At 41.1% G+C, this 14,240-nt stretch overlaps 1 protein-coding gene across 1 annotated transcript in view; it reads left to right on the top strand.

Annotated features, from left to right (window-relative positions):
- The window catches only part of pard6a (par-6 family cell polarity regulator alpha), a 36,639-nt gene extending 23,306 nt beyond the window's left edge, over positions 1-13,333 (top strand). The window contains exons 3-6 of the mRNA XM_071489199.1: positions 177-466; positions 4,036-4,161; positions 6,002-6,201; positions 8,305-13,333. Of these exons, the coding sequence (XP_071345300.1) occupies positions 177-466; positions 4,036-4,161; positions 6,002-6,201; positions 8,305-8,617 (929 nt within the window). The 3' untranslated portion in view covers positions 8,618-13,333. The remainder of the gene's footprint in view (positions 1-176; positions 467-4,035; positions 4,162-6,001; positions 6,202-8,304) is intronic.
- The last annotated feature ends 907 nt before the right edge of the window (positions 13,334-14,240 follow it).

Genomic DNA, 14,240 nt, shown 5'->3' with positions numbered 1-14,240 from the left:
TTAACTTTTTTCCTTAACTAAGAAAACCTTTTAAGAGTTCCTGTGCAACATCCTCAACATCAAGTCATGGTGTTGACTGATTATTTCACTCATCATGTGTCTTTACTGTATAAAAACATCCTGTGAACATGTTGAAATAACGACTCTTCTCTCTGTCCTTCTGTGTCATCTTTCAGAGGATGAACCTGTAGTTTTCACCACCAACTCCCTCCAGAGGCGTAAAAAGGGGCTGGGCTTAACTGGCCTGCGCACCTCTGTCTCAGGCTCCACCCACACCAAGAACAAACCGGGCCTGATGATTGGCCGGCCACAGGACTTCAGACAGATCTCATCCATCATTGACGTGGACATCTTACCTGAGACACACCGGCGCGTTCGACTGCACAAACACGGTACCCACAAACCCCTGGGCTTCTACATCCGTGACGGGGTGAGCGTGCGGGTGACACCACAGGGTGTAGAGAAGGTGAGATCAGTTATTTAATTGAGTCTACTCGTCAATTATCACTCCACATTTCAAATGACAAAGTTAATGATAAATATAGTATGTCTCACTCAGATATAAGGTTCTGTTGTATTTGGACATAATCTTAATATGAATCTTTACATTGTTGGGGGCGTCACTGCTGAACTCACTCTTCAAGCAAGCAACAATCAACAGTTTGATTGCTGATTTGACTTTAGTAGTTAAAGATCAAAGGTCAAGATCAGCGTGACCTCACAAAACACTTTTTAGTCATTACTCAAGACTTCACTGAGCAATTATGACAAAATTTTACACAAATGGTTAAAATGGAAAAACAGGATGTGATCTGAAACTAGTCTGAGTGGCGGAGGTCGACAGCTATGAGGTGGTGATTCTAGTTAAGAAATAAAATGTAATGTGTAGATTTGTATGTGGGTGGGCTGTTCTCATCTCACACCTCCATCTCATCTCTTAATATTTTCATTGAGACACTAAACCTCCACCACTTCTTCCAGTTTTCCATCACTCACCCTTAAACCGCTGTGGGTCAATCTTTCTTTACATCATTAAACACATCATTTAGAGGAGTGGTGAGTTCAGTGTGTGCTCATACAGTTTATTTCATTCTCAATAATAAGTCCGCAACAACATTTAGAGAATAAACCAAGATAAAGATAGAGAAAAGCTGTTATGAACCAAGCAAACGTATATGTACATATATTGAATTGCCATCTATGAAATATATGTACATATAGAATAAAACATAGATGTAAACATTTTTATGAAACCTATTAGAAGTTGGAACAATTTCATATATTAACATATATGTCAAACCCATGTAAATAATTATGTTTATATTATAGACATACACTGCCTGGCCAAAAAAAAAGTCGCCACCTGGATTTAACTAAGCAAATAGGTACGAGCCTCCTATTGGATAATTACTGCATGGGCGATTATCTTTCAGCTGGCAGTTATTTAACCCCAACTGGTGCAATGAGTTGCTTCTCATTTCTTAAACAACCATGTCGAAAGACACATCCCGTGGTCGTGGAAAAGATGTTAGTCTGTTTGAGAAGGGTCAAATTATTGGCATGCATCAAGCAGAGAAAACATCTAAGGAGATTGCAGAAACTACTAAAATTGAGTTAAGAATTGTCCAACGCATTATTAAAAACTGGAAGGATAGTGGGGACCCATCGTCTTCGAGGAAGAAATGTGGCCGGAAAAAAATCCTGATTGATCGTGATCAGCGATCACTTAAACGTTTGGTGAAATCAAATTGAAGAAAAACAACAGTAGAACTCGGGGCTATGTTTAATAGTGAGTAAGAGCATTTCCACACGCACAATGTGAAGGGAACTCAAGGGATTGGGACTGAACAGCTGTGTAGCCTTAAGAAAACCATTAATCAGTGAGGCTAACCGGAAAAAAAGGCTTCAATTTGCTAGGGAGCATAAAGATTGGACTCTGGAGCAATGGAAGAAGGTCATGTGGTCTGATGAGTCCAGATTTACCCTGTTCCAGAGTGATGGGCGCATCAGGGTAAGAAGAGAGGCAGATGAAGCGATGCACCCATCATGCCTAGTGCCGACTGTACAAGCCTGTGGGGGCAGTGCTGTGATCTGGGGTTGCTGCAGTTGGTCAGGTCTAGGTTCAGCAACAGCATGTGGTCAAAGAATGAGGTCAGCTGACTACCTGAATATACTGAATGACCAGGTTATTCCATCAATGGATTTTTTCTTCCCTGATGGCACGGGGATATTCCAAGATGACAATGCCAGGATTCATCGGGCTCAAATTGAGAAAGAGTGGTTCAGGGAGCATGAGACATCATTTTCACACATGGATTGGCCACCACAGAGTCCAGACCTTAACCCCATTGAGAATCTTTGGGATGTGCTGGAGAGGGCTTTGCGCAGCGGTCAGACTCTACCATCATCAATACAAGATCTTGGTGAGAAATTAATGCAATACTGGATGGAAATAAATCTTGTGACATTGCAGAAGCTTATCGAAACAATGCCACAGCGAATGTGTGCCGTAATCAAAGCTAAAGGCGGTCCAACGAAATATTAGAGTGTGTGACCTTTTTTTTTTTGGTGGCGACTTTTTTTTTGGCCAGGCAGTGTATGTAATATATAAAATATATATCATCCCACAGCCTGAAGAGACATGTTTAAAATTACTGAGAAATGAATTATAAAAATAAAAAAAATCATATATTTAATTTATATATATATATATATATATAAATTAAATATATCCCTCTATCTATCCACTATCTATACTGCTTATCAGAACCGGGTTGCGGGGGGGCTGGAGCCAATCCTAGCCAACATTGGGCGAGGGCGGGGTACACCCTGGACAGGACGCCAGTCTATCACAGGGCTGACACAAAGAGACAAACAACCATTCACACTCACATTCACACCTATGGGCAACTTAGAGTCACCAGAGGGAACCCACACAGACACGGGGAGAACATGCAAACTCCACACAGAAAGGACCCAGGCCCGGGGTCCGAACTAAATTAAATATATGATTACCATATATGGTCACAACATGTTATACTGTATAAAGGTTCATCTTATAGACATTTCTGATATATGTACACATACAAATTTTACTTTGGGTATTTCATCTATGTTATAAACTTATATCTTCATATATTTATATGTGTGATAATGATATACCCCCACATTGTTGGCAACATCGATCTTGACAGAGGTGTCCCATTACATTTCTCTATGGGAGGGGTCAAGGTTCAACAACAACAATGCAGGGAAATGCCTGTGCCAGTGTAGTGTGAGGAACACAACCATAATAATAATGTGTGTCATTAATCATATCAACATCACAGTGATGAAAGACACACAGAGTCTCTTCATCTTCCATACAGCTGATCTGAAAGCAGCTCAGACGGCTCTGACTTCTGTCTGACAACAAGTCTGTTCTGACTGGACACATCCAGGTTTCCAACACTAATACAAACAGTTCAAATGAAGCTTCTATAAATGAGTCATCATGTCAGTAGAGACAGTAACAGAGATGTTTGTAGGGACAGTTTGTTATCATCATCAACAACACACAGATGTCAGCAGCTGTTCTGACAGCTGGTCTTAGAGGAGATTTTCTAAAATCAATGTTCCTCTTCTTGTTTTGACTCATTTAGATGGAGGGAAGTTTATGTTTATTTATTAACAGAGATTTGCATAATGATAAATAATAATTACAATAATCTGTAGCCTCCTGACAGATGTTACAGGTCACACTAAAACATGAAATTTTAATTTTTCTAATAAATCACTCAACACAAAGACATAGACACAGCTGTATTAGATGGACCAGCTCATTCCTGTCGTGTAATCATTAATCATTCATGTCAGTGACGCACAGACTCTGAGGACCCCAGGACTCGTTTGAATCAAACACATTCCATGTTCACTGAACCTCCACCAGACCAAGGACAAGAGAAGCTTAATCATTAACTCTGACCTATAATGGACAAGTAGTTCTCATTTTGTCTCCAGGTGTAAAATCTGTGTCACCTTTCCTCCATCCTGCAGGTTCCAGGGGTGTTCATATCTCGTCTGGTGCGTGGCGGGCTGGCAGAGAGCACGGGGCTGCTGGGAGTTAACGACGAGATTCTTGAGGTGAACGGAATCGATGTCGCAGGAAAATCTCTGGACCAGGTAAAAACTCAGTGGTTCACCTTCACCTTCACGGAGACTGTATGAAATATTCAGTAGAGACAGAAGGACGTTGCCTGATTGACCAATAAGAGTGTAGGCAGTGTTTTCTTGTATGGGACCCTGTGAGCTGTTACATGATAATATTATTAACCTGGATGTTGATCCTGGTCGTTCCAGTCATTTCAGCACAGCTGCTTATGAGATGACTTTAAACATATCTAACATACTAATGAGGATTTTTTAAGAGTCTGATCTTATCTTATCTTATCTTCCAGTCAGAGTTGCTCTGATACTGACACTACAGTCACAGCCACCTTTGATGCTACCCAGTACACAGGATCAGGAGTCAGGGGGTATCTGAGTCTAATCACTGATCTGATACCACGTGATTAATTAATTCACTTTATAGTTTCAAACCCAGATAAAATGGCAGTTTCCTCTAAAACAGCAGCTTACACAGGAAGTTGTGCTGTGCCACAACAGGCAACCACAGTTTTAGAGCAGTGAAGAAGAACTGGTGTCTGGTGAATAATGTAACATTAGCTGTTAGCAAAACGTCAACAGTTTGGAAACATGTGGCAGTGGAAAGTGCCACCAGAAAAAAGACAGTGTGAACTCCTATACTAAAATATGACACGACACACATGTCACCTATATTATCATCACATATATACATCCTCTGTATATATGAGGATATAAGTTTACAGCGTATATGAAATACACATAGTAAAATTTGTATTGTATTTATATTAAAATATCTATGATGATTTTTAGATGGTATAATATGTTGTAACCATATGTTAATGATGTAGATTGAATTTATATATGTAAGTTTATCAAAACAACAAACACAAACTATATATGTTTATTTATGTTTTTCTTCTGTATTTCTCATAAATTTTAAACATGTCTCTTCTCGTCCTGATAAAGTGTCTCAGACTTTTAGACTCTACTCTTTATGACACCAAAACATCCTGACTGTGGGATGATATACTGTATATCTATGTAACATACAACAAAACAAACAACATGCAATATAAGAATACATACTTAAACATACATATTTATATGGGTATATTTGTCTGTATGAAATTATTCCAGTACTGTATGATTTGTACGTATGTGCTTTAATTTTATATGAACATATATTTCATATATTAAAATATAATATATGTATGTATGTTACCTTTGTGTTCGTGCAGTAAGGCTTTAATTTGGAGGGTTTAGTGTTGTTCATTCTTCTGACTGACAGTCAGAAAGATTCATGTATCTGTTCATGTTTTACACAAACTGGAGAAAATAAACTCTTCACTGAGAAGCTGACGAATGTCTTCACCCACAGCAGCTCTTCATGACCCAGTTCAAGGTTTTTTAAGGTTCCCCAGTGTGTACCTGCCGTCTCATGATCACACCCCAGCCTCAGTCAGAGCCATGACGGTGACAGAGTCATATCACATCCATACAGGGCCAGTGATGTACAGCTGATAAACATGTTTGAATGCATTGGTATCAGACCAGTACAACCTGACTGAAGTGTTTCTAAGTCTGGGCTTTTCTAACTGTTTTTATATTATGGTAAATCAGTTCAGTTATTTAAACTTGAAGAACACCACCACCACCACCATGTCACCATCGCATGGTGTTATCATCATTTTCATAAATATATTTTTCTTCCATCTTAATTCAACAAATCAGAGACAGACAGGAAGTCTGGTTTGGTCTTTGTTTAATGATGAACAGTCAGACTACATTTATTTTGTAGAAGAACTGTGATCCATGTGACTGATGTTGTCAATCATCATCATCATCATCATCATCAACCATCCACCTGTCATTCCAGGTCACAGACATGATGGTGGCCAACAGCCACAACCTCATTGTGACGGTGAAGCCAGCGAACCAGAGGAACAACGTAGTGCATCGTGGGAGTAAAATCTCGGTGGGCAACTCCGGTTCAGTGGGCTCAGCTGGATCTACAGGCTCCACTTTGTCACATGACTCACCAAGCCCCGCCTCTCAAAGCAACCCCATTACTGCAAGGTAGGACATGGACAGAAGAGCAGCTGCGTGAAGCTGCTAAGACGAGAATCCATGACGCCAGGACTGAGAGTTGGTCAGTGTTTTCCCCATGTCCGACCTGATCATAATGATCAACACAGAAACGAGCAGGAAAACAAGAGACAGAGATTATATCAACGGTCGAGGTTTCACAGAATGAAATTGGTGGGAGAACATTACATTCATGTGGAGTGGCACATGAGATATGGAAATAATATGTATCTAACATTTGGATAAACCTTCTTGGTTCAAGAATTACAATCATGAAAAAAATGTTAAAAATGTTTTAATTCGCTTTTTAATGCTTTTCAAAAAAGAAAAAAAAAAGGAACAGTAACATCACACAGAACAAAGACACCAACAAGGAAGTAACAGTAAAAACAATAAAAACTATAAAGCTATAAAATATATATAAATAAATGAAGGACATAAACATTAGCATCACCTCTCATAATGCTATCTCTCATGTATCACGATAACTGTAGCATAAGAGGTAAAAATAATTATCACCCCTGTATCAAAATGGCAGCAACAGATCAAACAGATCAGAACAAATACGAGCAAACATCCCTGTACATTACTATCATTCCTGTGTAAATAAGTCATCTCTCCAATAGAGATGAAACTGTATCAAAATTTTATATCACGATGTTAGTGACCAAAATGATCACAGTTATCAGTATTATCATAGTAAAAAATATGCTGAAAATATTCAAAAGGTAATAAAAGACAACCTGAAATAATTTCAGCTTTTAAACTTTAAAATAATAACATGTCCAACAGATAGTAATACTGCTGCATGTCCACTCTGTGAACAAGGGAATAACAAATATATAATAATAATAATAATGATGATGATGATGATGATGATGATGATGAAGAAGATGATGATGATAATGATAATTATAATAATAATAATAATAATATTGCTTTCCTGCTCTAACGTCTTTCAGAGCACGCATACTGTAAACACACCTGTCACCTGTCCAGCACGGTGCTGCTAAACCACCAAATACAGCAGCTACACTGTTCTCTGGGATGACAGTGAGCTGCAGCCCTGAAATAAGTTTCAAAAACACACACTCACCGACCAAAATGTCTCACACAGAGTCTCCAACACTGACAGGAACAACAATGGAGACGCAACAGATCCATTTTATCCAGTTTACACAGCAGCTGGCAGCTCACTCTTTTTCCCTGTGTTTGTGTGTGTGCTCTGTTACTGCAGCTGTGTGTGTCCTCTCCGAACATAAACAAAAATTTGTCCGTCAGTGCAAAAACAGTTGCGTTCATATACCTGCTGGTTTTGGTGTAAAACGTATTAGAAGTCTGAAAAATCTCCAGTGATGCTGTGTTTGACTGACTCTAAACAAACCCACATTGATGGGCGCACATGTCTGGGAGACTGTGGCTACAGAATCTAACATGAGTTAAATTAACCAGTAATTAACACAGTAATCGACCACGGTTATAGTGATAATTAAAATTTAAACAGTTATAACCGTCTTACTGTGATTTAGTGTGAAAGTGGTAACTGTTTAATCTCTACTCTTCCATTTCCTGGTAACACCATCATCATACATTACAGGCCATCTGACAAATCTTAGTTTACTTACTGGTCACATCTTACATGCACTAACACTGTCAACCTGTCCCTGGTAGGCCACTGAATATTAATATTCATCAGTATTTTCCACAGCACCTCCTGCCTGTCACACTTGGTGGCACCTGATAAAAACAGTGCTATTGATTATATTGATGTTGGAGAACTGGTGGAAAAACATGAGCTTCAACACACAACCAGCATTAATCAGATTTATCAGCCACACACTCAGTGAGACCAGAGAATGAAGGTTCAGCATATTTCTGTTTGTTTTGTTTTTGTATTCTGTTCTGTTTTTTTTTTTTCAAATCTGTTGGTTCACTCTCACTGTTTTCATCAGACTCAGTCAGAGCAGCTGGTGGAGCCCAAACACAGAGCGAACACAGAGGCAACACTAACAAACTATTAAACTTCTGAATCAGACTGTAACTTCTAGATCCAATCTATAACCATCATAACCATGTTGTCTGTTGTTACCATAGCAACAGCATTGCAGAGGGTGACAGCGATGATGAAGATGATGATGGTGATGTCATTCTGGAGAACGACCTGACGCCCTACAGCTCCCACCGGATCACCAACAGCAACAACACTAACCTCAACAACAGAGACTCACCTAGCAACAAGCCGCACCACTCCACTGTGGGTAGGCCCCTCCCACAGAGCATCTCATTGCCCAACAGCGTTGGAGCATCCCTGAGTGACAGCTCCACGGCGATGTCCAGCCACAACGGAAACACGGCCAGTAGCAGTCACGAGAGTATGAGAGAGGACGGCAACATCATAACACTGTAACCATGACGATACTGACACCTGACACTGTAGCAGTGAGGGATGGTACAACCACAGAGCACTGTAACAACAGCAGGTAGCTGTGCTCCCTTCAGCCAGACGACAGACTGAGCAGCAGCTTCTTCCTGTTGAGTCACTGATTCTGTTTTTAAGGTGGACTGAGTCAGACACAGATGCAGACAGACATACAGACGCAGCCACAGACACAGTTGCAGACGCAGACACAGTTGCAGGCCGACGCAGACAGAGACGCAGACAGAGACGCAGACAGAGACGCAGACAAAGACACAGTTGCAGACAGACGCAGACAGAGATGCAGATGCAGTTGCTGACAGACGCAGACAGACACACAGACGCAGATACATGTGCAGACACAGTTGCAGACAGACATAGACAGAGATGCAGACATAGTCACAGAACAGGGGGTTCTGCTGGTTTCTGACCAGCCTTAGTGGACCATGGGTTTTCACAATCTACAGACGGAACAACACTGACAACACTAAGTGTCTGCAGCATGAGGCTGATGTGATGTACAGAATCTGGTTCTATAAACAATTTATATTCACCCCAGGGAGATGATTTAATGCCATAATGTGTCAGCTGGTCAGTATAACAAATAATGATGATGCTCCTGTAAATGAGTCAGTGTGATATCCACATATCCAGGAAATCATCTCATGACAAAATTACGTGTGAAGGGCTGTAAAACCTACAAAGCTATCAGAGACATCACAACAACACAGTGATAGAGCAGTATACTTTCATCAGGGCTTATTTTCATTGCAGTGTAAAGCACAGTTTGGTATTTTGCTGACCTGTGTGGAGCTTTGTGTCCTGCAGAGCTCACAGGTCCATTCACATGAGGAGAGAAGAGAGTAAACCATATCTGCTCCTGGAACAGATTACATACCTGGAAAACTTTCTCCTTCACTTCATGAAATCCTGCATCCATGACATGTGCTGTGCAGTGATAAATCAGAAGTTTCGGATCAGAGATGTGTGCTCAGAGCACAGCAGTGTTGTGATTGGCTGAGAGTGTATTTATCTGATCTGTACTCCACCTCACCCAGCACTGCTACACCTACAGGAGCCAAAACAGATGGTGGAGACACTCAAAGTCTGTGAGCCACCAGGTCCCAACTATAAATCACAAAACACCCAAACATGTAGAGGAAACCAGTTAAAAGTGAAACAAAAAAATTCTCCTTTGTAACTTTCTTGTTTAATATTTAATTATTTTGATTTATGATCTGATACACGATTCATCTCATGGGTTTACTTCAAGGCTTAAGATATTATATATATATATATATATATATATATATATATATATATATATATACATATATATATATATATATATCTGTGTGTGTGTGTGTGTGTGTGTGTGTGTGTGTGTAAATAAAAGACGTGGAACATTTGGGTCCACAACACTGCAAACATGAAGCTCAGCTCAGTTCCTGTGGCTCACATATGTCATTATGATGGTTTTCAATCATTTCTGCAGCAGTTATTCAGAAAATATTTTGGAGATGAGAGGGGAAAGTTAGTTAGATGCAGGTTTACATCATATAACTCTAATAACATACACACACACACACACACACACACATAGAGAGCTGCAGGGATGATGTGTTTCTGTAGTCCATCCCTGAAGTCATCATCACCTGTTTCCCTCCACAAACAGCCAATAGGATTTCTCCGTTGTGTTTCGGATGATTAAAGAAAATCAGCAACAGTTTCTGATGCTGACAGGTTTTGTTCAGCAGGATCATCTTCACTAATGACTCCACTTTATGATGTTTGAACCCTAAATACAATCAGCAGCAGTAAAAAGCTCATGTTAGGCTATAAACCAACGGCACCACGGTCGCATGACTTCACCGTCACCACCACTAACCTTCAACCTGTAGTTTGATTTAGCTCTGAGCTCTTCTTCAAAATTCTTTCCTCTGACAGAGTTAGTGACAGTTTGTAGAAACACAGCGAGGCTGTAAAGGTGGACTGGTGAGGAGATCGGTTTTCATGTTGGGCTGATGACGTTTAACATCCCCGACAACCTCTGTCATCTCATTTAGACACTTGTTAGCAACCGGCCAGTTTTTTAACAGACGGTGAAGCTTCAAGAAATCAGGAGCTGCTGTTAAACACAGACCTGATTTCAGTCATCAAGCAGAAACATTCAAACAACTAGAGACTAGGGACCAGGGGACAGGAAGTGAGGACATGTGACTAAGGTCCAGGTTTTAGGACTCAGTCCTGCAGAACTGTATAGAACAAGCACACAAACACACGAACATGAACCATCAGAGAGTCAAGGTCAAAATAAGGAAATTTCTCTAAAGTTTGAACAGTTTGGGAGCAGTGCATTATGGGACAATATGCTCTTGTTCTCTTATCTGGGGTGTATAAACGTGTGTATGTCTGTGTTCTGGAGGTATTGCCTTACGGTTTGTCACACTCTACTCTCTGTGTTTCCTCTGACCTGTCAACCAGTCTCAGTCTGTTTATTAAACAAAGTGTAGATTTAGTTTCCTGATGAGCAGATTTATAGACCTGTAGACCCGTAGACCTGCAGACTTGTAGACCTGCAGACCTGTAGCTGTAAAGCTTTAAAATGTTCCTCTAAAATATTAAAAATATTCTTGTTTACATTAAATATGGAGCCAAAGCAGTTACTGTTTTATGTAACAACAGTGTAGACACATGTGTCAGGAAGTAACAGGCAGGTCAGTAACGGGAGCCACAGGTCCACACAGGTCCACACAGCTTCATCTTCCACGTCTCTGCTTCAGTCCAGCTCTTCACTGTCAAACACATCAAACCATCAGCTCTGTTATTAACACTGGTCCACTGACAGAACCATACATCACTCCCCCTGGCCTGAATATAGTTTGGCAAAGTTTGATGTCACATTAACACTTTTTTTTCATTGTGATGTTCATGTAAAATGTAAATGTAAAAGATGATGAGGGAGACTTTCGTTAGCGGGGAGAAGTTTTTATGTCAGAGAACATTTTATAATATGTGTAAAATATGAGAGTATTTTTTCTTATTCTTGTACTTTTAAACTGCACAGGAGAGGAAAGAGGTGAGCAGTGTGTGTGTTCACATGCACACACTGCACTGGGCGTGCAGGCGTCATTAAAGATGAGGGAGGTCTGGTTCCCCTTCAGTGAATGATGGAGTCGTCCTCCGGCGTGCTCATCATGGCAGCCATCACTTACCTATGCTGCTCTGTGACTGACCAACAAGCACAGGGTTGGAAGTACTGCAGACAAACACTAAGTGTGTGTGTGACTGGGTTATCAGCTGGACCACCAGGGGCCCCAAAGGGCCCCAGCCTCAGTGTTTGCACCATTAACACACATCAAGCGAAATGATGAGGCTCCTGATGTGTTGAAGGAACCAGTGTCAGCGTTTACATGAGCTGCTTTCTTATTAAATCTGTGTGAAGTCACCTCCCTCCTCACACACAGCTCTGACAGACCGGTGTTCTCACCCAGAGCCAGGTGGACACAGCTCCAGGACCCCGATTAGCTTAGTTTAGCATGAAGAATGGCAGCGGGTAGAAACTGCTAGCCTAGCTCCATCTCTGTCTTCCTCCAAAACTGTTTGTATATATTTTATAATAGAAATTTGAAGGTGAGAATAAGAAGTGGTGTGTTCGGGAGCTGTTAGCTGTTTCTAAATCACCCAGCTGTCGCTAGGTGAACCGTGGATATAACATCTGTACTCGAAGCTTAAATGTTACTCATCACACAAGAACTCAGTCAGTAATAAAAACTGACCCTGGATCATCACCACAACCTGGAACCAGAACAGCGTCTCAGCACCTTCCATTAATAACAGACTGCTCTGCTTAACTTTCATGTGGTTCGGTTTAATGTGCAGAAAGACTAAATTTGATCTGTTTCCTTCCTAACCTGAGTTTATAGTCCTGACTCAATTATTTATTCTGTACATGACCAGTGTGCAGCACCTCCGGTGTTTCTGGAAGGAGTACTTGTCCTTCTTTGATGAAGAGATGTTCTCAGTTTCTCTCTTTATGCTAAGCTAGGCTAAACATGTCCTGGACGTAGCTCAGTGCTGGACAGTCAGCGGTGAAACCACTGACCTGCTCGTCTGACTCTGGAGCACAAACAGTCAAACATCAGACTGTTCCTTTAGTGAGTGACCATGAAGTTTCTGTGCTGGAGTCAAATAAATAACTGTAGGATAACTTCAGTTCAGCTGCTCCGCCTCTGCTGCAGTCGGTGACAGGAAGTAAAATGAAACCTTTCACCATCCTGCTCATGTCTGACTGAACAGGAAACAGCCGCTCTGTGTTTGTGGTGATCACGTGGTCAAACCCCTCGGTGTCACGTCACCGTTGAACTCCGTGCCGAGGTCGGCCCAGAGACATTGTGGACGCTCAAAACTAGGATGTCCTCCCTGACTGTACCAGTTTTTAGACAATAAAGGAAGTGCCTTTTCCCAGTGAGGATACTTGTGTTTGATTGGATGTCATGTCCTGTGTGATGTTCAGTACCTGGCAGCGGGTTGTGTCAGCTGACCACAGCAGCTGGACTCTCATTGGACACTTGTGATCTGTGTAACCTGCACTGCACACAGCTGGTTTCTCTAGAGTCTGTAACTAAACTGTGAATGTCATTTGGAGGTGAAATATGATGATTATCAAATTATTATATTAAGGTAATAAAGTATTATTACAAGCTACGGGGTCTCATTTCTTCATTTCTGGTCAAAGGTCAAAGGTCAACCTCACCTATGTACCATTCTTGTTCCTGTGATATATCACGATTACCTGGAGAGAATTTCATTACATCTGTCATGAACATTCACCTGATTAGACTTTGGTGGTCAAAGGTCAAAGGTGACTATGACCTCACGCGAGTTTTTGACCCAAACTCAAACATTTAACAGACTAATTAATTTAATTATTTAAGTCTTCACTTCATATATTATGTGTAACAACTGGTAAAGGTAAATACACAACTCAGGGACAAACACAGTGAGAGTGTGCTGGGGGGCAGTGTGGGGGAATCTCTGAAGGTGAAGACAGGGTTAAGCTCACACCTCGCTCTCTCCCCCCGCTGAGGGAAACAAGGGATTGGAGCAGCAGCGTGATGAAAGGTCGCAGGGTCGGTTTGTTGAGAAATGTGATCGGTCCAAACAGAGGTGATACCCGTGACAGGATTAGCTAAACCAAGCAGCGCTGCTGTTTGTCTTACTGAGGCTGATAGAGTCTGTTTATATGGCCGGAGGAAATGGGGCTCTGAGTGGTGTAGGTGGTGGAGGGGACAGAGAGGTCACAGTGTTCAGCTTATTGAGCTAGAGCTGTGCAAAATGCCTCCATTCATACAAGGACGTGGTCAGAACCTGATGCACGTACGACTCTGGCTCCTGAGGGACGCCTGCTGCTAGCAAGCTAATGTGCTAACTGGCTGCTGACAGCATTGTTTTTAACACATTCTTATTTCAGCAGGAACTGATCTTGGAATATGAAAAATGTCTTTGTCATCGCACTATAATAAAATAAAAGCTTCCTTCCCTTTTTTTTTACTCAGACGATGGGACAGATGTGGTGCAGCTGTTCTGATGTATAAACCTGTGAAAAACGAAA

Source organism: Trachinotus anak, unplaced genomic scaffold, assembly GCF_046630095.1.
Source record: "Trachinotus anak isolate AG129_WGS33_773 ecotype Australia unplaced genomic scaffold, CSIRO_AGI_Tana_v1 ptg000002l, whole genome shotgun sequence".
Taxonomy (NCBI): domain Eukaryota; kingdom Metazoa; phylum Chordata; class Actinopteri; order Carangiformes; family Carangidae; genus Trachinotus; species Trachinotus anak.
This window is presented reverse-complemented; position numbering and strand designations above follow the sequence as displayed.